This window comes from Ochotona princeps, chromosome 13 (genome assembly GCF_030435755.1).
Source record: "Ochotona princeps isolate mOchPri1 chromosome 13, mOchPri1.hap1, whole genome shotgun sequence".
Classification (NCBI taxonomy): Eukaryota; Metazoa; Chordata; class Mammalia; order Lagomorpha; family Ochotonidae; genus Ochotona; species Ochotona princeps.
The window spans coordinates 48,967,425-48,995,209 of NC_080844.1; the positions used below are offsets into that span (position 1 = coordinate 48,967,425).

The window sequence follows — 27,785 nt, forward strand, 5'->3', positions numbered from 1 at the left end:
CACCCTCGACTAGAGTAGGCATGCCTCCAGCTGTTCCTACGCTGACCTGGCTCGGAGAGGACTACACAATTGCCCAATTCCTTCAGATATAAATCCTACCAGATCTAAATCCCACCCACAATTCACCAACCATACAAGTTTAAGCAAGCAGCTTACATGAAGAAAAATACTCAAACTTGAAAGAAAGCTTGTGTTAGCCTGATTACTGACATCCCTGGAAAGAACTTTGCAGCAAGCTTCCTGGAACAACAGATGGACTTTGTATATCGCTGTAAACCTTACACTCTTGAGGAATATAACTTTGTGATTGCAGTGTATTTATCAACAGCACTAAAATAAGGGCAGGCTTAGTTTTATTAGTTATGATTTAACTGTACAACAGATAAGACGCCAAGTGTACTGCTAGTAGAATAGTGAAGTTTTAAGCTGTTGTGGTTTTAAAAGATTTCTAGAAAACTAACCCATCTTACACCACATCTAAATTTTTATTTAGCTATTTCTTTTTTTAATTCTTGTGTATGTGTGTGTTTAATTTATTTGAAACACAGAGTGATACAAAGGGGGAGAGAGGGAGAGAGAGAAAGGAGGGAGGGAGGAAGGGAGGCAACGAGAAAAGGGAGAAAGAGTGAGAGCAAGAGAGAGAAACACACACACACACACACACACACTGAGAGAGAGGGGGGAGGGGGCTCACTTCTTAAATGACCATAAGGGTTGGGAGCCAAGAGTGCATCATGGTCTCCCACACAAGTAGCAGGTACCCAAATACCTGGGCCATTTCTGCTGCTTTTAGGCACATCAGCTGGAAGAAGCAGCTAGGATTTGAACCAGTGCTCTAATATAAGATAATGGTACCATAAGCAGCAGTTTAATTTGTTACATCACAATATCTCCCCCGACTGTGCTGGTATTTCTTTTTTATTATTAATATAAACAGAACAGATTTTATATATTATATAGGTATGGCTTTAAGAAGATAACCACACTTCTCTCTCCACTTTCAAACCGGTTTCTTCCTTCCCTTTTTCTTTAATACTTGCAAAGACATAATTTCAAGCTACTTTATAGTCAGAGGCTTAATTTCCTACTAACCACAATATTCAATAAGTAAAAGGTAGGAAGATCATAGTTCTACAAGAGCTAAAAACAATAATCTGTAAGGCCCCTAAAAGTGCTATGGTCTAAATGTGCCCCTTCCCCCAAGATGATGGTATTACGAAGTGGGGCCCTTTGGTAGTGAGGTCATGAAGGCATAAATAGGATTAGTGCCCCAATAAGAGACCTCTAAGAACTAACTCATGCCTTCCAACACATGGAGGCACCAGACGTCAAAGCTGTCCGTTTCTCCATCTTGGACCTTCCACTGCCCAAAACTGTGAGTAACAAAGTTCTGCTGCTTATGAGTTCTCCTGTCTGTGGCGCTTGCTCCAGCGGCCCCAATGTACTTTGCTTTGTCTTTCCCGGTCCCATTGCGAGACAGTCATGTGAAAGTTCCCTTTGTGCTCATCTATCTTACTTTGACACCAAACCTCCCTAAGTTTGTTTCCTTCTCAAAAATGAGGATCACTGTGCATGTCTCATGAGTTTTTTGAGGGGATTAAATGGATTTATCCATTGAAAATCACAGTAAATGCACCTAACAAAACTAGAGGGTAAGATATAACAGCGCAATTAGTTTATTTTATTCTCTTTTTATGGGCTTCCGATGGTCCAGAGCCTGCCAGTCTGGAACAACAGAAGACACAATCTCCTTGGACAAATTCCCTTGTAGGAGTCAAACCAAGGTATCTGAAAGTTTGCTTCTTTTGAACTTTCCTTGAATTTTATTTCTGGGAGTCCTGAGGGTTTGCGTCCCTGAGGCTTGCAGGCAAACTGCTGTCACTCAGCTATATCCTCTTTCCTGTTTAGCTCACAGCTCTCCCTCGTCCAGGCCCACTGCTAGCAAAGCCACTTGGATGAGCCTGAGGCTGGTGATCTCCATTCCAGGACTAACTTCCAAGTACATTTTTACAGGATGCTGAAGAGCTGCTCCAGGAGTTCCAAACCTTGAGGTGCTGGGGCAGAGTCCAGGAGGGGAGTCTCTGTAGCAGCTCGGTTCCCACTCACTCAGGGGCCCTGGGGCTGCTCTGCAGATACAGAGCCTCAAGGAGAATCTCCTCTCCACAGAGTGCCTGTCTTTTCCTGCTCCCCATCTCTGCCTTCCAACTTAACATTTCTACATAGAAGTACCCATGGATATGAAGACAGTCTGTCTTAGTCTCATCTCAGCCAACCAAAACACCCCATTTCAGAAGCCTCAGCCTTCCTCATGAGGCTGTACAATGCCGAAGAACCTTTTATACTTGGCAGTAAGCAGGAGACAAAATTCACTGAATGGATTAACCCAATGAGCAACTCTGATGCCTTAGGGGTTAGGATGTTCACGTAAATGGATAAAATGTCCCAAATGTCATATTCCTAGGTCAGGGTTGGTAAATTTCTATGAAAGAGCTAGTTGTATTGCAGACTTTATGTGATATCTATCAGAATCAAACCCTGCAGTTACACAGGGAAAGCAGCCATAGACAGTAAGTAAATAAGCATGACTATGTTATAATAATTGATTTGCAAAAACAAGCAGTGGGTCAGATTTGGCCTTTGGACTCTAGTTTACTCCTGTCTGGAGTGGAAGCATCACTGTGGCATGTGGGTGAGCAGCAGCCACTCGATGACCAGGTCAGGGCACTGCCATGTGGGGAATGTGTCCAGGTTTGCCTGTGCTCAAGAAAGGTCTGATGGATTTTTTTCTCTAAATTTAAAAAATATTTTAAGTCCCAAATAAAATACATTCTGTGTACTGAAATTAGCATACAAAGCATAATTTTGGAACCTCTAACTCATGTAAATAAATACCATGTAATACACAATGTTAGGCATTGTGTACTCAATGAATTCCTATAAAACTTTTTTTCTTGTAATTCAAGTATTAGTGTTTTAAGTAACTTGTAGTGTGATCTTCATGCTAAGAAACTTAGTATTCACAGGTTGCACTCAGATAAGTGGAGTCTTCTGCTTTTATCACATCAGGACTTAAGCACCTGTCTCCTCTTCCCACACGCTGCACGTTTCAGACTATAAGATAATAACTTCTGTTGCTTCACCCACTGTTTTTGTAGTGCTCAAGCCATAGCATCACTAGCTAGCAAACCCTTCCACCAACAGGTGGGCAGATAATCAAGTGATATATTTACGCTATGAAGTAGAAATGAATAATCATTGGTGTACACAGCAGCATAAGGGAATTTCAAAAATAATTATGCTTCATAAAAGAAACCAGGGCAAAACACATGCATTATATGATTACCTGTGCATAGAATTCTAGCTAATGGAAACTGATCTAGAGGGACAGAAGCCATATCAGTAGCTTTCTGGGAGGGGAGGAGGGTTTATGGGACAAGGGCCAGCAAGGAGGTTGTGCAGGGGCGCAAAGAACTTTTCACGGCAATGATTTTTGCTTATTTATGTATGGTTTTGATTATGGTGATGGTGTCACTGAGTGCATACATAGGTCAATATTTATCAAATCCAATACTTTATATATCAGCATTTTATGTTAATTATAGCTCAATAAAAATTTTTAAAATTTACATAAACTAAAAGCAAGGCTCTGAACCTAGACGTTTACACTTAATAGGAAGTGGTAAATATAAGGAATGTCTTCAAGAATTTCTGAAATGTTCATGAGATTTCTTAAGTAGGCAAGTTTCTTCCAAGGTGGTTTATAGCATGTGTGGATGGAAAGCTGATATAGTCTTGAGGTTGGCCAGAGGAAATGACCTGACAGACACCTGCCAAATTTCTTACCTGCTGCTAGTTCATGCACAACCCTCGAATACAGTATACTGTTCCACTCTCTGAACATAAAACTTATTTGCTATCTTTTTAAAAACTACCTCAAATTCAGCTCTAATTAGTGACTATCATAATTTTAAGATGAGAAAATCTTCAAACTCAAGGGAATCATTTTTTTTAAAGAAAATCTGAAACTGTAAGTACTTACAAGTGTATTCTTTGCCTAGAAATGCCATAGCTGTTAATAAATAAAGGGAATACTTAATTTCACTTTCATAGTTTCCTTTCTGATTGACAAATTTCATGCCCAAACATAGTAATTATATTAAGCCTTCTGAGCAGGGATTTTATGCCTTCCTATTTTTTTTTTTTTTGTTTCAAGCAATTTTTTTTTTCATGTACAGCGCCTATGATAAAATCCAGAAGGCTAAGATTAAAATGTAACCCAGCAAAAGGTTTTGTGCAAGATGATGACACTTACCAGAGAGCCAGTTCAAATTCTGGGAGTGAGGAATAAGTGGCCAGGTAGGTGCCACAGTAACTGAACGACAGCAACGTGTAGTCCAGGAGAACATTGCCTAAAATACACAACACGTTACAAGGACCTGATTATTCAGTTCAGGTTAACTTGCTCTTATGGTTTATTTACCCTTTCTAGTGATTCTTACTTAATTTAAAATCATTTAGTTATTAGAATAAAAGATAGAATGGCTGATTTTGAACTCTATAAGCAGAAAGCTAGCTAAAAGTAAAGTGAAGAATTCATTTTTCATAGACACTAGAGTAAATCAAGAGCCAAAATCTGGCAAAATTCTTTCTGGTATTTTTTTTTCTGTGTGCTTACTTGCAAAAATACATACAAGTGAATTTTCTTTAACTAGAACTTAATATTCTATGTTGCCCATCTTTTAAAAAGGAATTCAGATAGTGTTTACAGACTACTTTTTCTCCCATTATTTTGAGCATCTTATTCTTTAATTTCTCCAAACATGATATTTAATGTTGGCATCAATACCCTCCTTGATAGCATGCTTTCAACTTATTTAGCTACATTTATATTGTTGGGGCTTAAGTTGTTGCCCCTCTTTTGCTAGTTTGAGTCTGTGATATAATTTCTTTGCACAGAAATCTTAAGCAATATTTCTGATTGCTCAATTTCCTTAGCACTGACTTCTACATCTTGAAACATGTTTACTGGGTCAAATAGGGTAAATACTTATTTCCTGAAATGGCTTTATCAATTTATACTCCCACCTTCAGCAAACAAGGGTGCTACCAATTTGACTATTCAATTCAGCAATTGTGATTTTTAAAAAGTGTAACCTTGATTTAAAAAAGTAGATCTTGGCTTGACAACACTTTTCAAAATGAACAATAAGATGAATCTGTGTTTGATCATTTGAGATTTTGTCTTTTGTCTGAGCGTGCTCCTTTCTTTTAAATTTTTTATTTTATTTTTATTGCAAAGTCAGATATACAGAGAGGAGGACAGAGAGAAAGATCTTCCATCCAATGATTCACTCCCCAAGTGACTGCAGTGGCCAGAGCTGAGCCGATCTGAAGCCAGGAGCCAGGAGCCTCATCCAGGTCTCCCACATGGGTATAGGGTCCCAAAGCTTTGGGCCGTCCTCAACTGCTTTCCTAGGCCACAAGCGGGGAGCTGGATGGAAAGTGGGGCTGCTGGGATTAGAACTAGCACCCATATGGGATCCCGATGCATGTAAGGAGAGGACTTCAGCCACTAAGCATTTTTGATGTTCCTACGTTTTGAATGGTATGTAATCAAATTTGCCAATCTTTTAAATTTTTTCCATTATGTGAGAAGTCCTTCCCCATCCTGAAATCATTTCCATGTTCTGTCAAATTTCAAATTTTCTTTTATTTTTAAATGGGTTTGTTCACTGAATGCTTATTTTCAATTGACATGTTTTGATATATAAAATACGAATACCTAATGTGCTATCTTTGTTCAAATACTGAGTTTCTTCATACCATTGGACAATAATCACATGCAGGTGAGAGTTTTCACCTTAATTTAGCTGTCCCATACTCTACATTCTGTTCCCAGATTCTTTCAACACTCACTAACCTGGAGCTCCCTGTACCAGAACTACTCCTAGTTACTATAGCAGCATAATTTTCAAAGACTTGTTGTTCTTTCAAATTATTTTCATTTTTCTCCAGATGAACTTTGACATTAAGTACTCCATGAGCTTTAAAATATTTGATGAATGTATCAATTACTTCTTGTGGCAAATGCCAGAAATACATTCATCTATAATAACCAGGTTTTCCATGGCCAGCACTGCAATGCAGTGGATTAAGCTGCTGCCTTCTGTGCCAGCATCCCATATGGGTGCAGGTTTGCATCCTGGCTGTCCCACTTCTGATGCAGCTCCCTGCTGTTGTGCCTGAGAAAGCAGCAGAGGACAGCCCAAGTGCTTGGACCCTGCATCCACGTGGGAGATCTGAAAGAAGCTCCTTGTTCCTGACTGTAGCTTAGTCCAGTCCTGGTGGTTGTGGCCGTTTGGGGAGTGAGCCAGTGGATGGAAGACCTTCCTCTCTCTTCCTCTCTTTGTAATTCTGCCTTTCGAATAAACAGGTGAGTTTTAAAAATCAGGCTTTCCATTCAGTACTATATTTTACCAATTAAAACATATTTAAGACAGTGACCTTGTAGTTTTCACCATCAAGTCACTCAACACGTCTTCTGATTATTTCTAATTATTTAGCATTTCTAACTGCATGGGTATTCAATTTTAAACTAGTTCTAGTAAACTGTTGCATTATCTATCAAACTCTCCTTTTTCCATAGTTTTAATCTAATCCAATTTTTATGTTATTGCATTGTTTCGAGCTTCCAGGTTGATGTTGAATAATAAAGGTAATAACAATTATCCTAGGTGGCTTCTTTCTGATTTTATTGTAAATTCCTTTAGGGTTTCATTGTTCAACATGGACACTGGCTATTGGCTTGGACTAAATTTCTACTGCTTGGAAGGGACTACAGCCAAATAACCAAGCTGGGGAAAATTTTAAAGATGAAGGGTCATGAATGTGAATGAGTTATGCTTTAAAGTTTCTTAGTGTGTTGACAATGGTGGGAAAGTTTCCCACAAACACAATATTATAAATCACAATGGGGTTCTCTGGTTCCTGTGGTCCAGAACACTAGAACACTGTGACCAGCTCCCAGCATGCTTTCTGTCCAGGTGTGTTAAGAACTCCCCACCCTCTGTGTGCTACAAGGAGGCCCTAGTCGATGCGCAGCAGTCCTGTCACTATCAGACAGTGAGCAGACAGTGATCTAAGGGCCAGGTACTACTGATGGAGCACTTAGCCTACACACTTTCTCGAACATCACTAGAACCTTAAAGCTGGATACTATCTTTGTCTCCATTTCACGGGTAAGAAAATTGAGAATCAGAGAACTTGTGCCAACATCAATTTACCAGAATTTTCAACAAATCATTAGGAAAGAAAATAGAGCTCTTTGCTCTGATTACGGTGATACAAGCTCCTAGCCCAGGGCTTCTCAGAATTTGATCTGCAAGTCAATCACCTGGGGAATCTAGCTAAAATGCAGATTTTGATTCAGTGAATCTGGGGTAGAAGTCAGTTCCTGCTTTTATTTTTTGTCAAGATTTATTTTTTTATTTGAAACATAGATTTACAAAGATAAGGAGAGGAAATGAGAGAGACAGAGATCTTCAACCTGCTGGTTTACTCCTCAAATGGCTGCAATGGCTGGAGCTGAGGTGATCCAAAGCCAGGAGCCTGGAGCTTCTTCTAGGTCTACCATATGGGTTCAGGGACCCACAAACTTGAGCCATCTTCCACTACTATCCCAGGTCACCAGCTAGTAGGTGGGTAGGAAGTGGAACAGCCGGTACTTGAAGTGGTACCTATATGGCATGCCAGAACCGCAGATGGAAGCTCAACTCGCTATGCCACCACAACAACCTCAGAGCCTTTTTCATATCCAGCTTCCCAGGCAGCACCAGTACTGCTGGCAAAGAGACCACACACTGAATACTCGATGCTATTTAATGAGATCATTGGTAATTGGCACAAGTCATTCCTTCTATTAAAAAAATAAAAACGCCCAAACTGCCTTCATTTATAAGAACTAATAACATTCCCCAAGATACCTTTTAATTTGGTCCTTCTGGTCAATCCAGGAAAGTTGTATATGTAGATGAGGGGTTTTAGCTTCCGGTCAGAAAAAGCCACAACTTCATAAGGAACATTAGTTGCTATGACGCCCACAATTCCATTCATACACTGGAGCACAGTCTTTTTCTTGGTTTCAATATTAATGAATATTACATAATTCCCACTGGAGTAGCAAATGGTCTTGTCGTTGACAAAATGAACATTCTGCTTGGGAAATCCTTGCACCCATCTTTCAGGAAAGATATGTCACCATCAATATAATACACTTGCATTTTTTTCCTAACAAAAGGTCATCAAAATATTTTAAATGTATCTATTTTTTACTCCCCTCTCTGCTCCCAAACAGAAGGTAAAACATTGACCAGTTTGATCAATGAGCCACAGAAACTGAAGTCACAGAAACAGAATCAAAGTTCAAGTCCCAAGAGAACTTTTTCACTTCAGAAAGCTCTTTCATCCAGCCTAAGAGCCTTTGGAAAAGTGACAACAACACACAAGGGGGGGGGAGGGACGGAGGACAGCTTGCTGCTATTAGAAAACGGGTTCATCATAATAAATAATAATAAACGGGGCCATTCTGTAATAATAAGTTTTGATTTTTTAAAAAGGAACTTTGAAGTAAGGGATATGTGGTAGGCATATGCCAAGAGGTGGAAGAGTCTGAGCCCAACGGGGCTCCGTTTTGATTTCTTTATTAAAGACACACTGCAGGGTGAAGGAGAAGGCCAAAGAGGGGCACCGCACCGGCCGGGCGAGCAGCCCCGGGGGACCAGAAGGTCCAGCAAGACCAGAAGAGAAGACTGAATGCAACCCACCTGGGGCAACACTTCAGAACACGTGAGGAAAGAGACACCCATCAGCACTCGAAACTTTCCAAAGGCCGCTATGTGTGCCAATAAACCCAGAGTGAGGGGGTGGGAGTCAGAAGGAAGGAACTGAGTAGCCTCACTTTCGGAGAAGCCACCAGAGAGCACAGATTGGAAAGGGTGGGGAGCCAGGAGTAGAGGGCTGGAAAGAGCGGTGGGGGCATGGGGTGAGTGAGGATTATGGACGCGGCGAAACGAAACGGGGGTTGACGACCGAGGGCAGTCCTGCAATAAGGGGATGAGGGAGCCTGAGGAGAGGCGTGGGTGGCAGAGGAGAGGTCCAAGTCCCGGGCAGAGGAATGGAGGGTGGGAATCACAGGGCAGGAGTTTCCTCAAGACTGAGGGCGAACGCGAAGCAGAAGACGCCGCACCTCACGGACAGACTTGCGCCTGAGGAACCCTCTTCTCGCTCTCGGCCTTGCGCCATGGCTTGTCTTTCTCTCAGCCGGGAGGCAGGAGGCACCCGCCGGACTCCAGGATGGCTCCGAGACCGTTACTCCGCCGCTGACCGCCTGGCCCGCTGTTTACACCCGTATCCGGGAGACCGTAACCCTTGAGCCCATTGGCTGTGTCCTTCGGCCCTGCGCTCCTTAGAGCTGAGCGGATTGGTGACTACGCTGCTGAGTCTCGGCCAAGGGGCGAGCGGGAAGGGGCGGGTCTTATGGCGCTGCCATGGTGACCCAGGCGGTGACCCAGGCCTAGGCAAATCATATTTACACTGTCGGTGGCAGCGGGTAATTTGGGGTTTTGACAGTGCCAAACGCTATCTCAAGCGGCTTGTGAGCATTATTTTGTTAACTCTTTCAGATTTCCCCTCAGCTCCCTTTTACCAATAAAGTGGAGGCCCAGGCCAAAAAACTCAGTGGTGCTTAAATCTGGAATCCCAGACCACTTCAGGGAATCCCTGAGCTTCTTATTCTCTAACAGACATCCCAACTGGCTGCACATCAAATGTTGCCAAAGACATGGTTGTTTGAAAACATCTGGGACCTGGTACAATGGCACAATTGGCTAAATTCTTCCCTTGCAAGTGTGGGGATCCCAAATAGCCTAGTGGCTGAAGTTCTCACCTTGCATGTGCTGGCATCCCACATGGGCACTGGTTTCTGTCAAGCTGCTCCACTTGTCATCTAGCTCCTGGATGAAGCCTGGGAAAGCAGTAGAGGATGGCCCAAATCCTTGACGGTGTACTCACATGGGAGACTCAGAGGAAGCACCTGGGTTTGAACCGGCTCGGCTCCAACTATTGCGGCCACTTGGGGAGTGAGTGAGTGCATGGCAGATCTTTCTGTAGCATCTCCTCTCTGTACATCTCCCTTTTAAATAAAAATAAATAAATCTTTTTAAAAATCTAGTACAATCATCTGCTTTTTTTCTCGTATCACAGCTCTCATGGTTTTATTTAAACAGAAAAGTCAGGAAAATCCTGTTTGAAAGATGTGTGCACTTTAGAAACAAAATCAAAGACCACACGCTCTTCCTCTAATCAGCAACATGAGAAGCAGTCTTGGGGGGATCCCTGAGCCCACGATCTCTGCTGACCATGATAGGAAGTGCTTCCCTAAACTGGCCATCCCTTAGGCCTGATCTGGTTTTTTTTAAGATTTTTTTTTTTTTACTGAAAGATTTACAGAGGGAATAAAAGGCAAAAAGAGAGATCTTCCATCCACTGGTCCACTCCCCAAATGTCAGCAATGGCCACAACTGAGCTGATCTGAAGCCAGGAGCCCTAGCTCCCTCCTGTCTCCCATTCGGGTGCAGGGTCCCAGGCTTTGAGCCTTCCTCCACTGCCCTCCCAGGTCACAAGCAGGAAGCCGGAAGGTAAGTGGAGCATCTGAGACATGACAAGCGCCCATATGAAATCCCAGCAAACACAAGGCGAGGACCTCAGCTACTAGGCTATCACACTGGACCCTCAGCCTGAGGTTTTGTACCATTGTTGGAGAACCCACCTGTCTGACCAGACAAAAAGGCAGGAGCAAGTTCATGGAGTGCTAAACTATGCAACAAGTTTCCACAAAATCAAATAACCAACAGAAAATCTCACTACTTCGCATTAAGAGATCATTGTTGTCCTGGTTTTGGTCAGATTACAGCCAAGTGCTCTGAAAGGTGAATGAATGTTCAGTAAATTTTGCATCACTATGTTTTCTAAGGTCCTTTAAATGAGTAAAAGGAACATCCTACAGATCTTCAAAGTTTCATTACAGAAGCAGAGACACAGGGAGAAAGAGACACATGAATGAGATCCCGCACCTGCTGGCCTGCTGCCCATATGCCCACAACAAAGCTCCTTGAAAGCAATATAGACTCCGACCTGGCGGAGGGCGGGGGGAGGCAAGGTGGGGTGGGGACCTGATACTTGAGCCATCACTGCTGCCTCCCAGACTTCACATTAATAGCAAGCTGGAGTCAGGAGCCAGAGGCAGATATCAAAGGTAGGTACTCCATTCAGGATACAGGTGATCGAACCACTGGGATAAATGCCTGCCCTGCCTCTCCTTTAATTTCCCTGACCTTTAGAGTATTACCTATCGCTTTGCTTCACTAAACTAGAGACAAACTGCTGTCCAAACAGCTTTATATATTGAGACCATAAAACTGTGAAGAGGTCGAGATCTGGACCGGTATATTTTTAATTGGATATTTTGTTGTGTTCTATAACAGATCAACCCTTGAATCACAGAAAAGGAAATGAGAAATGAGTGGTGAAAACATTTGAGTTTTTCGTTATGTTCTCTGAGCCACTGGTTTCCACAAAGAGCCTCAATAATAAAGTCCATGGCTGCTAGACTCTGTGCTTTGCTAGGTTATGGGAATTCTGGTAAAGCCTCCTAAGCCTCTGACAGCCTTCACGTTTGTGTGGTGAGTCTGGTAGCATTTCCCCGCTTGCTTTCAGAAGATTCTTGGGCCATTTAAATGAGAGATCACATGTAAAATAAATTGTGTATAAAAGGTATAATTCAGATACAGAGACCAGTCACTGTCCTCTGCTGTTGAGCCTGGGGAGAAAGGTGACACACACTGAAACCATACACCCTGGGCAGGCTGGACACATGGTAACAAGGCTCTAGTCAGCTTTAGGCTGAGTCCATTGCAAAGGATTGTGTGCTAATCCTGACAAGGAAGAGGATTGAAATGAATAGTTAGCACTGGCAACTCATGTTTATGCTCTACATTGATTCCAGATTGGAATAAATGATTTTTAAAAGTTTATGAAAATTAGTATTATGAAAAAACCTATGTATGAATTTCCAAATGTTACTGCACGAGAAGAAAAGCCTTTTATTTCTAGTTTCCTTCAAGCTTTTTTTAAAAAAAGATTTATTTATTTTTATTGGAAAGCCAGATATAAAGAGAGGAAGAGAGACAGAGAGGAAAATCCGCCGTCCAATGATTCATTCCCAACTGACCACAACAGCTGGTGCTGATCCGATCCAAAGCCAGGATCCAGGAACTTCTTCCAGCTCTCCCTCATGGGTGCAGGGTCCCAAGGCTTTGGGCAGTCTTCAACTGCTTTCCCAGGCCACAAGCAGTGAGTTGGATGGGAAGCAGGGCTGCCAGGATTAGAACCAGTGCCATCTGGGATCCCGGTGCATGCAAGGCAAGGACTTTAGCCACTAGGCCACCATGCCAGGCCCATCCTTCAAGCTTTTAAATTGCTCTTTTGTTAGTAGTTGCTAAGATCTGTTTACTAAGGTGCAGCCAATATTTCTTTTCTTTTTTAATAAGGGAACACAGAATATTTCACAGGCATCCACAGGTTAAGGTAAAACATGCTTGTATTTTATTCATTCTATTCTCATCGCACATTAAATATTCCTTATGATAGCCTAGCAGCTGAAGTCCTTGCCTTGCATATGCTGGATCCCATGTGAATGCCAATTCTAATTCTGGTGTTTCCACTTCCCATCCAGCTCCCTGCTTGTGGCCTGGGAAAGCAGTCGAGGACGGCCCAAAGCTTAGGGACCCTGCACCCATGTGGGAGACCCAGAGGAGGTTCCTGGCTCCTAGGTTCAGATCAGCTCAGCTGTGACAGTTGCAGCCTCCTGGGGAGTAAATCATTGGATAGAAGATCTTCTCTGTCTCTTCTGCTCTCTGTACATCTGACTTTCCAAAAGTAAATAAATAAATCAACCTTTAAAAAATGAGTAATGTGGAGAAACTATGTGTGGATTTTCAAACATTTCTGCACCCAAAGATAACTTATTTTTTAATTTTAGTTTCCTACAAGCTTAAAAGTGTCCTCCTTCTGTTGTTGGTTGTTAAGATCTGTGTACTAAGGTATGGCCTTAATTTTTTTAAATAAGGGAAAACAGAAAATTTCACAAGTATCCACAGGGTAAGGAAAAATATGCTTTAGGGGTATGTGTGTGTGTGTGTGAGAGAGAGAGAGAGAGAGAGAGAGAGAGAAACAGAGAGAGAGAGAGTACACGTGTATGCATGTGAATTGGAATTTTGATAGTTGCCTATTTTTAAAAAAAGAAATGTTTTCCTAAGGAACATAAACAAGCAGTAAGGAGTTTTGGACTATAAGACTGTTCAAGAGAGAACTTATTTTTCACCAAACTGAAGAGGAACCCATGAACAGTAAGTAATCTACAAAAACTGAAGAGGAACTCATGAACGGTAAGTAACCTACAAAACAGAATTCAAGAAGCTTTATCTTATGATGTTTAAAAGAAGTTTTTTAAACTCAGATTTATTATCCTAAGAGCACTCTTAGCCTTATTTATCAACATATTTTTATCGTATTGTACTCTTGTGCAAGTATAAAAAGGAAAATGTAACTTGTATAAATTAGAATATTCCTTCCACATTCTCACTTTTAGAATTCATCAGAGTTTCTAATCAGAGTGCTATGTGTTCATTTTTCCCACTTGCCCACCCACAACACCATCCTCTATGCCAACAAAAGCATTTAATAAAGCATCAATGATTCAAAAATTGACTACATACAATAACAGCATACTTTATGTTATCTTTCGGACTTTCTCCCAAACCATTCACACTGACTTTGCAAGTTCTAGCACAAAAGGTAACATCTATCTCAAGAATGCTGCCCTGCAGAAGGTAATGTTAAGATACACCCAATGTCCACAAGTGTGAAGACATGAAGAAATATGTCTCATAGAAATGATTGAGACCTGGTAGCAGAAAAGAGATTAAAACGCTGATGTCAGACAGTCAGACCAGGGTTGCAGAACCAGCTCCACCATTCAAAAGGCTGTTGCTTTTGAGAAAATCACTAAATCTCCAACCTGTAGTTTCCTCATTCTGGAGATGGCAGCATTGACTATGTTTAAGTCATCCAGTAGTTGTGATGTTAAGATGTAATCAACACCCATTTTTAGTAGAAATGTGGTCAAGTTTTTCGTTTAATATATCTTGTTTTAATTATAAAGTGGAATATAAATATGTATTAATTTTAAAAGAACTTAGTTTTAACGCATACTCTGACAAGCACTGTTCCAGGGGTTTCCTATCTATTAACTAATTTAACCTTCCTCACACTCTTTAAAGGATACTTTCCCAGAGCAATCTACCAATGTTCCCATGGCTACAAAGGGGTTGTCGTTGTTTGAACATGTTCTCTCCAAATCCACACATTGATGTCCCAAGCCCCAGCACGTCAGAGTAGGACTCGGTTTGCAAATAGAGTTTCTGCAAATGTAAGGAGCACAGTGGTGCATGATCCTTATTTGTTCTGACTGATTCCCAAGCGTGCACGCACGTACACACACACACACACACACACACTGATTCACACAAAGAGGGGAAGAGAGAACTGTGTAGAGGTAGGAGCACTGAGCCCACCATTCCATAAGGAAGGCAAGAGCACATGGATGCTTCCAGATTCAAGGATATCAGACTGACTCAAACAGCTGACTCGTGGAATAGACTGCCACTCCTACGCTTAAAAGGAAGTGGCCCTTCTGACATCTGCATGTTGAACTTGAAGATTCTAGAACCATGAGACAGCAGAATTCTGTTACAGCAATTTTAGCTAACCTAATTCCAGAAGTGAATACAGACGTGTAGCCAGCATCAGAATGGCCACAAGGCTCCAAACCTCCAGCTCTGGTCCTTTCCTGATAGAGCAAATCAAAACACAGTCTTATCTCACTGCTCAACACACAGGTACACAGCTGCACAAAGAGATGCAGACTTTGAAATCCAGGCAAGAATCACTAAGTAACTGAGCTTTTCTCCTTCTTTGGATCAGGGTGTCCTAGAACCCCGTTTCTCCTGATCTCAATTTCCAGGGGTCTGTACAAGTGCACCCACTGGCCAGACCCTTTCCCATCCCTACCCAGCCTACCTGTCTGAGTGCCCTCCAAGGCCAAAGCCTAGTAAGTAGGAGATGGTTGAGAGGAGGTCAGTCAGCCTGGGTTGATGCCACAAGTGTGTAGGTTCCTTTGGTTTAAAATGAAAGCGATGCATCTTTGGGGTGGCAGTGGGGAGTGTGGCTCTCCCAGGAGTCACATGGAGCTAGCATTGACAGGAAAAGGAAAAAATTGCACAGGCAGCAGCGACCTGGAGGACCCCAGCTCTTGCAGAGCAAGTCCTGTGGCCTAGGGCGAACAAGGGGAGAGGCCTGGGGATTTAACTGGGCAAGATTTGCAGCTTGGGAGGCGCAGTTTGGGTGAGGCCTCCTAAAACGCAGAAAGCAGACATGAGCGCAAGGGATCCTTGTTGGTCTCTGAGTCAGGTATGTCCATCTGGGCTTCTTCCTGCAAAAGCTACGAAGAGGAGGCAGCACAGCGTTGCCTTCACTCCCTGGGCAGTCTGAGTCCATTTTAGCGCGCCCTGTGCCCCCATCTTCAGAACTCAGTCGGGCGAAGCTGTTGGCAGCTGGCCACAGGGACTTTAGAACCAGGAAGATAAAGGGAGCAAGGGGGACTGAAAGGAGGAGGTTGGGAGAGCGCGCGCGCGAGAGAGGGCGGGGTAAGGGTGGGAGGAGCAAAGAGGGAGGGGTCTACTGCTTATTAACTTCAGTGCCTGAGAAGTCCAGAGCCAGCTGCTCTGCAAACTCGGATTGCACTTCGCCACCATGTCTGGAGATTCCACCAAGAGCCTTGGCAAGGGTGAGTAAGGCGCGCCCGCCGCCAGAAGCAGAGCGATCTGGGCGAGCCCCTTCCCGGAGCCCAGCGAGGCTGCTCCAGGCGCCAGGTTGCTCTGTGTTCTGCCAGTGCTAACAGCCTCTGTTTCTGCCCCTACAGGAAGTTCGCCCCCAGGGCCTGTCCCGGAGGGCGTGATCCGCCTGTACAGCATGAGGTTCTGCCCGTTTGCTGAGAGGACTCGGCTGGTCCTGAAGGCCAAGGGAATCCGGTGAGAGTCGCTGGGTGGCCTTTGCTGCCAATTAAAGGGTCCCCAGGTCCTTGTGGGGACCTAGCAAGTTACAGACTCACTATCCTGGTCTGTGGCAAGAGTGGTTGCACTGATCTGGGTCCACTTGTGTAAAATAAATAAGCATGTTTGCATTAGGAAAGCGGGGACCAGCATCTGGCCAGGCTCATTCATGTGAGACAGGGTCACTGGGAGCTCTTGCAGCCTCTGGGCACTGTTGGTATCTGCTCTCCAGGGTCCTTCACCTGCCCCAGGGTTGGCTTCTTCATTCTTGCCCAGCTCCTTCTCTGTCATTCTTAATATGACGGTACTCCCAAAGTTTCCTGAAAGTGGAATTAACAGTAAGTTTATTCTGGTTTAAAAAAAAAGAGAGAGAGATGGCAAGATTGAGTTTGAAGTCCGTACATGTGTGTGATCTTCAGTATGTTTATGGAAATCGCATTTCCGGAGGGAAAAAAAAACTTCTGCACCGACATAAATATCTTGAATTTTATTTCTCATCACCATTTTGACAAACTCTCTTCACCACGGTCTTTTCATAGTGTGTTTGATGAAGGACATCCACCACAATCAGGGATCTGTTTGATGTTAGAACTTCAGGAGACTTTTACTGGGGAATGCTAGATTTTCACCAAGTGAGGAACTCAATAGAGAATGACTTCCTCTCTTCAGTGTTCATCTTCCAACTTATTAAGTCAGGTGTGCTGACCATTGTCCCAATGCCAGCTACCAAGTGCATGTGTTAGGGCACTTCTTTTTCACAAAAACCCAAGATCTTTTTGTTTTGCTTTGTTTTTCATAGTATGCATCTTCAGAAACTTGGGTAATGATCTGGCAGGGAGGCTGGCTTTTCTTATAATTGCTGGTATTGAAATGTCCAGTATTCTACTAGCACACCTACCTTCCCTCTTATAGTTTCTTAAACAACCCCACTCCCAGACGCACATCCATAGCTACACACAATTTTTGAATTGGCTATTCCTTTGTTTCCATGGGGGTGTATGTGTGACTTTTAAATCCTCACCTAAATGCTGTTCTAGATATTTCTGTGGCCAGAGAAATAGGGGACAAGAGTGGTTGGTGTTGATTATTATTGAGTAGTTTGTTCTATTGAACAATTATCTAGCTTTGACAATTACATGAAACTAGCTTTCACAATTGTATGGCACTTTGTTTTCTCTTCTTTGCTTTATAATCATTTAGGCAAGATATAAGATCTAAGTGTAATTTGGATGATGTAGTTTGCACTTGATTGGGTTTCTTTCATTTTGCTTTATTTTGTGATTTGCCAATACAACATTTTGAAAAACTAATCGACATATGAAGATTTACTCTGAAAATTTGTCTAATAAACAAGTGTACTTTTGAGATTTCTGAATGTTCTTGTAAACACCATTTGGGCGTTGTTCAAATGAACAAAACGAATTCAATTTTCTCCTTTTTATTTGTCAAACACTGAGTTGTGAACATTATTCTGTTGCTTCATAACAGGATCTCAAAGGCATTAGTAACACTTCCATGTTCACTGTAGTATTATCACAGTAGTAAAATGCCAGTGTTCATCAGCAGATGAATGGACAAAGAAAATACGGTACTGACATGTGATAGAATACTAATGCATTTTTTAAAAGAAGGGCATTCAGCAATATGTGACAACAGAGATTGATCTTGAGCAATCTACATGTCAGACATGGATAAGACATACAATGGATATTTCCACTTGCAGGAGGTATCTAAAATAATGATATTCACAAAGCAAAACTAGAAGTGGAAGGCATTAAGGCAGAATCAACTCCTAAAGCAGCAGTCTAATCAACCCAGTGAGCAACAGGACCTGTGGGAAGTCATCCAAAAGTACAAAGTATGTTTCATTTTGTTCATAGAACTGTATGTGTCTTTCAGTCATGAAATCATCAATATCAACCTCAAGAACAAGCCTGACTGGTTCTTTAAGAAGAATCCCCTTGGTCTGGTTCCAGTTCTGGAAGATAGTAAGGGGAAAGTGGTGTATGAATCTGTCATCACGTGTGAGTACCTGGACGAAGCCTACCCAGGGAAGAAGCTGTGGCCAGAGGACCCCTATGAGAAAGCTCGCCAGAAGATGATCTTTGAAGCCTTCACCACGGTGTGTGCATAAGACATTTCAGTTACTAGAAAAACCCCTGTGTTTTTGAGCTGAGTCATTTTTGGCATTTGTGGTTCAGTGACATGGGAGGGTAAAGAAAAACAGGATTTTATGCTATTGCAAGCTATTGAAAGTCTTATTTTTTCCATTGGCTTGGTTGAGAATTTTTATTCCTGCCACATTGGACTCTTCCCAAACGTGGCAACTTCTCTCTCATGTCTTGCAGGAATTGTTGGCTCCCTACTTTTCCTGGTTGCTTCCAGTCATCTTTTGTGACTCTGCTCAGATACTGATGCCTGTTTGGGCTGGTTAGCCCTCTGGATCTGTATCCCTACATGTGCTCACTCTTTCCAGCCAGGCAGGAGGCACACTTAATTTCTTGCCTTCTTGCCTGTGCACTGCCTTGAGAATGTGAGCTCCTTGAGGGTGGGGCTGTGTTACTGTCACTGTTAGTTCACTGTTCGGGTTTGTGACCGTCTAGTTGAGTGACTCTGAGCAGGTTGTTATTTTACTCCTCTATGATTCAGTTCATCCTTTAAAAGTGGCTAAAATTATTGCTTCCCTCCCCCATAGGGTAAAACCAGTTAGCATGAGATGTGCAGAGGGGCAGATGTTAGCCTAACTGTTAAAATTCCAGTTAAGACACCTGTGTTCCATATCTGAGTGCTTGGGTTTGATACTCAGCTCTGCCTCCCGATTCTAGCTTCTTCCTGACACATCACTGGAAGGCCACAGTGACAGCTCAAGTGATTGACCCACGTGGGAGACCTGAATTCATTTGCTTTTTCCGACATTGTCTTAGCCAGCTCATCCCCTGCCATTGCAGCATTTGGGAAGTGGGTCAGTGAATGAGAGCACGTCTATCTGTCCCTCCATCTCTGCCTCTAAGGTTAAGAAAATATGTGTACTGCCCAAAGTCCCAGAGCAAAATCTGATACACAGTTACTACTGGGTCTCTGCTATTATTCTTAAAAAAGAAAGAAAGAAAGAAAAAGATTTATTTATTTATTTATTTACTGGAAAGGCAGATTTTACACAGAGAAGGAAACACACAAAGATCTTCCATCCCCTGGTTCACTCCTAAAGTGGTCGCAATGGCCGGAGCTGAGTGGATCCAAAGCCAGGAGCATCTTCCAGGTCTCCCATGTGGGTGTAGAGGTTCCTCCACTGCTATTCCAGGCCATAAGCAGGGAACTCCATGGGAAGTGGAGTAGTCAGGACACAGACCGGCACCCATATGGGATACTGGCTCTTGCAGGCAGAGGATTAGCTAATACATACATTACGCTGACCCATCTGTCATTATTATTATACTGCAGAATCCAGCGAACATCCACTGTGTTGGCAAAAGCTCTCAACTGACTGAATGGCAATTTTGTAGAACTATTTATATCTTAATCAGCATCTGTTTGGATTAGCTAAAATAATTAGTAACACAGAAATGAGTAACTGATGTATATTAAAACGCCAGTGGTAGCAAATTCTTTTGACTTGGGTCGTCAGCATATAAACAAATATGTTATATCTATAGAAATGATTTAAAAATACAAGAGGATGAGATACTCTTTTATGAGACACTGGAAAGACATGGATATGAGGAGGGACATCTCTGGCTTAGTGGGATTAAGGTGAAAGAATAGTGGAAGTGGCTGATCAGAGTGGATGGCTTTGCAAATGCTGGAGAGCTTAAAATGGTCAACAAGTGATTCATTATATTGTCCAGAAAAGAAAATGGGCATGAAAATTAAGAGATACTCACTACTTCTCTGCTTGCTTTCAGAGAAAAGGTGATTTTATGAAATACTATTGCCCTCAGGCCTGGGGTAGCTAGCTAGACCACAGATGTGCCTGACTTCCTGCCCTGCCACACATGACCAAAACTCTTCTCCTTGGAACTGGGAACTGAGATGCAGGGATTAAGACAGCAAAGATGTTAAACTTTGCAGCAGTGCTATTGGAGAATGGAGACTTCAGAGCCACAAAAAGAATGTGACTTTTAGGGAAGCAGAAATTCAGAGCATTGGAAAGAGACTGATGCAAGGAAAATAACATGGAGCAGATATGTAACTTCAAGCAGAGCAAGGTAGGCAGGCCTAGCCCAGATGGAAATGTGCACAAAACGGATGCCTGCCCTTCCTGCTTCCCATGAGGACAAGTTGTCCTGACCTTGACGGGTGTTCAAGCAATGCTTCTCAGTTTTTGTAAGCACCTATTTCCTTAGAATGGACCTGACTCTTGAAGTGAGAGGAGATTCAAGACCAGAGTATTGGAAGCAGAAACATCACTATCACATCCATTAGAGCAGCTGCTGCCACTGTGCCTGCCAACTCTTGTGGTGATGAGAACCTTTTGAATAGTCTTCCTGTGTGCTCTCCATGGCAGAACTGAGCAGAATTCTCTCCCCTAGCTTCCTTTGGGGCTGGGGCCAAGGCTGGGACCTTGGCTCTTCCTGTCAGATCCATGCCTGGTGAAGTTCAAGTCAGGGAGAGGCAGTGTGAGGAAAGGGGCTTGATGTGGGTCCTTGGCTCTGCTGAGAGTGGCAGCAGAGCTTCGACCAGCTGCAAGGAGCAGCTGTGGCTGCAAGAATTTCCAGAGTCAAAATGGCACTGCCTGTAGCAATGCAAACTGGGGCATTAATATTCAAAGGCACAGCAGCACTGACACTGTCCAGCAGGCCGGTTCTCAGCATGATTTTGGGATAGTCTATCCTAGTTCCAAGCCAATTTTGTTCAGCCTCCCAACAAATTTATAAGTTCTTCAGGTTCCTAATAAGTTAATCTTGTCTGAAAAATGCCAATGTGGAAGCTACTATTTGCAACTTAAAAAATTCCAATGACAGCAGGATCTTAACCCACAAAATTGTGTCTGAACTCTGCCTAGGGCCTTCGTGAACACAGGGATTTGGGGCGTCTGGATGTTTCTATACACCTTGAAGACTGTAATAATCCTGTTATGCTTGTATGTGGAGTGTATGATATAGATTTACCCTGTGATTTGTAGAAAAACTATGGAATTATTTTCTCTCTAGATACCTCCTTTGTCATCAAGCTACAGCAGGAAGCGAAAAACTGAAGACTGCTCTGCCATAAAAGAAAACTTGCGCAAAGAATTCAGCAAACTAGAGGAGGTAATCATTTCTTCTGGCTCTTATCAGCATAAATGATGCTCTGTATCTACTCTACTTTGGACACTTCTCTTCATACTCACATTTTTAAACTTATTTTATGACAAACACACAATGGTTAAGACACTGTTGGGAGGCCAGCATCCTGTGTCAGAGTGCCTGACTTGAGTTCCAGCTCCACTCCTGCTTTCCACTTTCTTTGCTGAATAAGCCAGCCGATGGCAGATGTCTCAGTTTCTTGCTTTCATCATGAAATAATATAAACGAGGGTCCGGAGCGATGGCGTAGTGGTTAAAGTCCTCACCTTGAATGCGCCAGGATCCCATATGGGAGCTGGTTCTAATCCCAGCAGCCCCTGCTTCCCATCCAGCTCCCTGCTTATAACCTGGGAAAGCAGTTGAGGATGGCCCAGCCCTTGGGACCCTGCACCCACATGGGAGACCTGGAGGAGGTTCCTGGCTCCTGGCTTCTGATTGGTACAGCACTGGCCGTTGTGCTCACTTGGGGCATGAATCAGCGAATAGAAGATATTTCTCTCTGTCTCTCCTCCTCTCTGTATATCTGACTTTCCAATGAAGATAAATAAATCTTAAAAAAAGAAATAATATGAATGAATTAATTCATTAATATCTAAGAAAAACTTGAGTTAATAAACTCAATGCATGACTATAAGCCTTTCTACTTAAGAAATAAACTAGAAAAAATAGCCTTTCTAAAAATTTGTTTTTGTATTTCTATATTTATTTGGTAGAAAGAGGAAAAAGAGACCAAAAAAAAAAAAAAAAAAAGAGAGATTCAGGTAGACAGATCAACCACATGCTGGTTTGTTCCTCAAAACTCCACAGCTGAGGCTGAGGCAGCCAAAGCCACCAGCCAGGGACTCAACAACTGCACCCATAATTGTCTTTTCCAGGGCATACTTTTTCAGGAAGCTTCAATGCAGTGGAGGGAGGATTTGAACACTGGATCCTGATAGGTTGGGGGCATCCCAAGCTCTGTCTTAATTGCAACACCAAATGCTTGCCTATCATGTCATCCAAAAGTATTTATGTTGCGAAGTGATTATTGAAATATTCTGTTGCCTTGTCATGAAAAAAAAAAAGGGAAAAGGGAAATCTTTCAGGTTTCCAGAACGTGCTGTTTGTTTCTGCCATCTCATACTTATTTTTTTGTCTTTGTACAGACATTTACAAATACGATGATTTAACCTAACTGTAATCAGTGCATAACTGTAGTTCTCTTATTCTTCCACTTATTATATAACAAGAACAAAATGCAAAAAAATAAAGCAATGCTGTAACTCATATAGACTCTTGGGAAAACCCAGATGTGTTTATCTCCTTTGGGGAGAGCTGTTCATTTGGGTCCTTACAAAGCTTTATTCTGAGCCATGGGACATTCCACACTCACTCAGACTGAGTGTTTGGCTGAGGAAAGAGTAGCTCCTTATAGGAATGTAGGCTCACATTTATCCAGTGAATAGAAGTTTGCTCAAGGTTTTCATGAAATCCTTATTTTTTTCAAATTACTACTTTTTCTGTTTCTAAGAAAGCTCTGAAATGTTGTAGTTAGTTCAATGATGTTTCTTTTCTGAATCTTATAGTTACCTTGAAAAGTTCACAGAAGTTTTCCCTTTATTCTGGCGAGCAGAGTGACATAAATTTGGTGTTGAAGTTCTGTGGCATTTTTGGGATAAACCCTACTTGTTCTCAATGGATTTTTAATACATTGTGTAGAATTAACTTGTTAAAAAGTTTTGTTTGTCTTTAGAAGTGAGACTGGCCCATATTTTTCTAGGTTCTTAGGGTATTTTTATTTGTATTTGGCACCAAGGGTACTCTAAGCTCTTGAGGCGACTGAGTTACTTAGTAACTGAAAACACTGAATAGGGTCTGTTTCTGTGGAGCATTCGCATGTGTTGTCTTTCTTCATTATCAGTTCAATATTTTTGGTAGAAATTGAATTGAACCATTTTGATCATTTTATATTTTCCACAGGTCATATTCTTCAGATGATTACAGGTTAGCAGTAGAACAAGATAGAAGAGTAGATAAAAATAGATAAATCCACAGACCAGAAAGTTTCATGAGCCCTGAGAAAAACTATGAAAGTTGTTGATAGAGGGTAAACTGGGTTTAATTCATTATATAATATTGTCAGATTCCCACTTTAATAAAAGTATAATACCAATTTACCCCACATTTGGAAGCGCAGCAATGAAATTAGCAACAGGAAGAAAGAGAAGGAGAGAGAGAGAGAGAAGTGATATGAATATCTTCATTCTAGTGGTTGACTCCCCAAAGGGCTATAACACCCAGGAGTTTTCCAGGCTAAAACCAGGAGCCTGGAGCAACCCAGGTCTCCCTACCAGCTGCAGGGCCAGCACTTGTGCCTTGTTCTGCTGCTTTCCCAGGCACATTGACAGGCATCTGGATAAGGCCTGGAACACCTGGTTGGAATCAGTGCTGAAGTAGAGGTTTAAGCCACTGTGACATGGTGCCAGCATTTGTGTGCGGTTTTCAAAAGTTGTTACCTGCATAATAATTATGTATTACTATTAGATCTTAAGTACATTTTAAATGAAAAACTGCCTACAGATAATTACCTAAGTCATTTGAATAGAGTTTTATGGATTCTACCTGTGCAATCATAGCCATGGAACCAACAACCCTTTCAAGAAAAGGTTACTTGATATTGTTCTGTTTGTATAAATGGAATAATATAGTAAGTACTTTTGCATCTGACTCTTTGGTTCAGTGTTAGGCTTATGAAGTTCCTCTGTGTTGTATGTAGTAATTCCTAACCTTGAGAGTGTTCCAGAGAATAACTGTCAAAATCTGTCCATTTTACCCGTAACAAACAGCAAACATTTCCACATGTGTATATTACAAACAACTCTAGAGTGAGCAGCTCACATTTCCACATGGAATTGCTGGGGTATAGAGTGTGCACAGGATCAGCCTTTGCGTTCTGTGGAGACATGGTTGTACCTATTCACACTCCGACCAGCAGGGGCTCCACAGCTCGCTAATTTCACCTGTTCGGTTAGTCATTCTGATGGATATACAGTGACACTGCACTTTAGTTTTGGTTTTGCATTTCCGTCATGATTAATGGAGTTTAGCATCTTTTCACTTGATGACTGGCCAATTAGATGTGTTTTTCGATGAATTTCAAATTGTATTCACTTCCCTCACAGGTTGTTATGTTCTTACCGATTTGCAGGAGTTATTTCTATATTTGGAACAGGAATCCATTGTATCAGAAGACCTTATACTTTCATGGCTTGTTGAATTCACTGTCTAGCTGTTCTGTTTTGCTGATCGTTTTGTGTCATGCCAAGCCAAAGATTGTAATGCTATTCAAGCGATTTGATCAGACTAAATCCAAACTGGCTGTGTCAGGGTAGAAGCTGCTGCTCTCACCTGCTCCATTTGTCTTCATCACTCTGATCATGAGTTTCACTAGATGCATCAGTGAGTGCCTTTGCTCTGTCTATTGTTCAGATTCTGGCTAACAAGAAGACAACCTTCTTTGGTGGCAATTCTGTCTCCATGACTGATTACCTCATCTGGCCCTGGTTTGAACGGCTGGAAGGACTCGAGATAACTGAGTAAGCTCATTTAATATTTTGATGATATTTAAGGTAAAAGTGGAATTGTATACACGAGTTCACATATTTAATACAGCCGGTGTGAGTGAGAACAAGCAGACAGGAGAGTCTTAAGCTAACTCAGAGCATGTCAAGCCCTTACACTCACTCACTCCTTCCCATCCACACTGGGGCGCAGGGGGTTCCTGAGACCTGCTCTAACTTTACACTCCTGGCCCAAATCCCCTGGTTTGTGTGAGCAATGTTACCCAGCTAGCAGTAACATTTGACATTACTTTGCACTTTCATCGAATGTATCAGCTTACCTTGGCTTACTACCACTTCTTAGAGCTTGGAGCTACTCAGGGTTACTTTTGATTACAAGGTGGCAAAGAACAATTCTTGCTAAATTCTCTTTTAAAAAAGGAAAGATCATTCTCTTAGGTTGTCCTCATGCTAGTTGAGCAAGTCACTTCAATTTACTCTCAGCTACCTCCTCTGTAAAACAAACCCTTTACAATATTTTCAGATATGATGTGATATGATAAATGTATTTTCAAGAAATACTGCTAGTCACATTCTTGGAAAGGTTTAGAGAACATAGTCAAAACACTTTGATATTTTGGTATTCATACTTAACCTGGATTAAATTGTTGATTCTTCCCTCCTTCGGCAGCTGTGTGGACCACACTCCTAAACTCAAGCTCTGGATAGCAGCCATGAAGAAAGATCCTGTGGCAGGACCACTTTTTCTTAACCCGAATGACCATCAACATTTCATGGAGCTGTATTTAAAGAACAGCCATGAGGCCTGCGATTATGGGCTTTGAGGGAGGCAGGAGGCTGCAGAGGAGCTGTGTATGCTACTTCCTTCCACTAATAAAAGCAGTACCATGCCTTTATTTCACTGAGTGTTCTCATGGTTCATTGGTTCATTTTCTGACTGATCTGACATCATGACCTAACTGGGCTCTCCTCCAATCCTCCTACAGAAACACAACTCTTACCTTGCACACAGGTGCTGCAGCGACCCTGAAGGATTCATCACAGTCTGTGCTGAAACTCCCCAAATCATAGTCTCTTGGAGATCTGAAATTCAGTGTAGATTTCTAAGTGCACACACAACATTTCGCATGGACAAAATGTTGTCATTTCAAGAGATTTGTCTGTGTTGCTGTCTTATGATTTCTGAATTGAAAAACTTTCATTGGCACAGTGCTTCCTCATCAATTTAATTTCACTGTCTTACTCGGGTTGTTACATCAAAGCCCAGACCATGTCACCTCAAAGCTCTGTCTGTGTGGCCTTCTATGAGTGCAAAGTGCTGGTTAATTATGTAGGAGGAGACATAGATGCCTCATGGGAGAGTGGATACTGAACTGACATTCAAAGAAATATAGGTAGGGTGCAATGCCAGAGACATTCCTAGAGAAAATCATAGAAATCCATCAAAATTTTTTAAAAAGAATTACCTATTTTTATTGCAAAGTCAGATATACAGAGAGGAGTAGAACAGAGAGGAAGATCTTCCATCTGATTAGTCACTCCCCAAGTGACCTCAACAGCTGGTGCTGCGCCGATCTGAAGCCAGGAGCCAGGATCCTCTTCAGGGTCTCTGATGCAGGTTCAGGGTCCAAGATTTTGGGCTGTCCTCGACTGCTTTCCCAGTCCACAGGCAGGGATCTGGATGGGAAGCAAGGCTGCCAGGATTGGAAACGGAGTCCATCAGGGATGCTGGTGCTTTCAAGGCAAGGACTTTGGCCGCTAGGCCACCGTGCAGGGCCCAGAAATCCATCAACATTTTTATTCCCTACCAGACTGCCTGCCTGGTGCCATATCAGTTTTGGCCTGTGTTGTTTCAAGAAAGCTGATGCAATCATTTTTTTTAAAGATTTATTTATTTTATTACAAAGTCAGATATACAGAGAGGAGAGGCAGAGAGGAAGATATTCCATCCGATGATTCACTCCCCAAGTGAGCTGCAACGGTCGGTGCTGCGCCGATCCGAAGCCGGGAACCTGGAACCTCTTCCGGGTCTCCCACGTGGGTGCAGTGTCCCAATGCATTGGGCCATCCTCCACTGTTTTCCCAGGTCACAAGCAGGGAGCTGGATGGGAAGTGGAGCTGCTGTGATTAGAACCGGCACCCATATGGGATCCCGGGGCGTTCAAGGTGAGGACTTTAGCCGCTAGGCCATGATTCCGGGCCCTGATGCAATCATTTTTAAATTTCTGTTTTCAGGCTTTTATCTCAACATAAATGAAATATACATATGAACTGTCTGCTTCTTTTCTTCACTGTCATTCTGATTGGTGAATTCTATCACCTGGCTGGGATGTCACCCTGTCCTGTGGTTCTTAGAGGAAACATTGTGAGCAAGCTCAGCACAGTAAGGTTTGCTGCACTTCAGAAAGATCTCAGCTCCTGGACTGTAGATTGGGAGTTTCTCAAAGCCACTGAGCAGCATATGCTCAGTTTGCTTTTGGTTTCTAATCAATGTTGGACATCAAGGTCTGTCCCTTGACTCTTCACCTTGTTAACACCTCTGAGCTTCTACCACTTATGCTTAATGTTATGTCTGTCTCATTCCTAACATTTTCAATTGCATGTCACCCCCTTTCTAACCCAGTGCATGATGTGCTGGTCCCAGTAGCTTGGAGATGACTGTCTCCCTGAACAGCTGAGGTGCTGAGGCATGTATTCTGGCACAGTGGGTTCAGC

The 27,785-nt window shown here is 42.5% G+C and overlaps 2 protein-coding genes across 3 annotated transcripts in view; one reads left to right on the forward strand and one right to left on the reverse strand.

Moving 5' to 3' along the window:
• CFAP43 (cilia and flagella associated protein 43) overlaps positions 1-9,540 on the reverse strand; it is an 83,227-nt gene extending 73,687 nt beyond the window's left edge. Inside the window, exons 1-3 of one of the 2 annotated variants that reach the window (XM_058671149.1) lie at positions 9,245-9,539; positions 7,983-8,236; positions 4,313-4,409 (exon numbers count right to left, since the gene is read on the reverse strand). In XM_058671149.1, the coding sequence (XP_058527132.1) occupies positions 4,313-4,409; positions 7,983-8,236; positions 9,245-9,300 (407 nt within the window). In that variant the 5' untranslated portion in view covers positions 9,301-9,539. Of the gene's footprint in view, positions 1-4,312; positions 4,410-7,982; positions 8,237-9,244 lie in introns of both variants that reach the window. The other variant, XM_058671150.1, reaches the window with a different exon arrangement.
• Positions 9,541-15,838: 6,298 nt separating this feature from the next.
• Positions 15,839-25,966, forward strand: LOC105941552 (glutathione S-transferase omega-1-like). Its single transcript, XM_058671387.1, has 6 exons — positions 15,839-15,961; positions 16,097-16,205; positions 18,126-18,348; positions 21,377-21,475; positions 24,979-25,085; positions 25,741-25,966. The coding sequence occupies exons 1-6, from the start codon at positions 15,928-15,930 to the stop codon at positions 25,892-25,894; spliced, it is 726 nt and encodes a 241-aa protein (XP_058527370.1). The 5' UTR covers positions 15,839-15,927; the 3' UTR covers positions 25,895-25,966.
• The last annotated feature ends 1,819 nt before the right edge of the window (positions 25,967-27,785 follow it).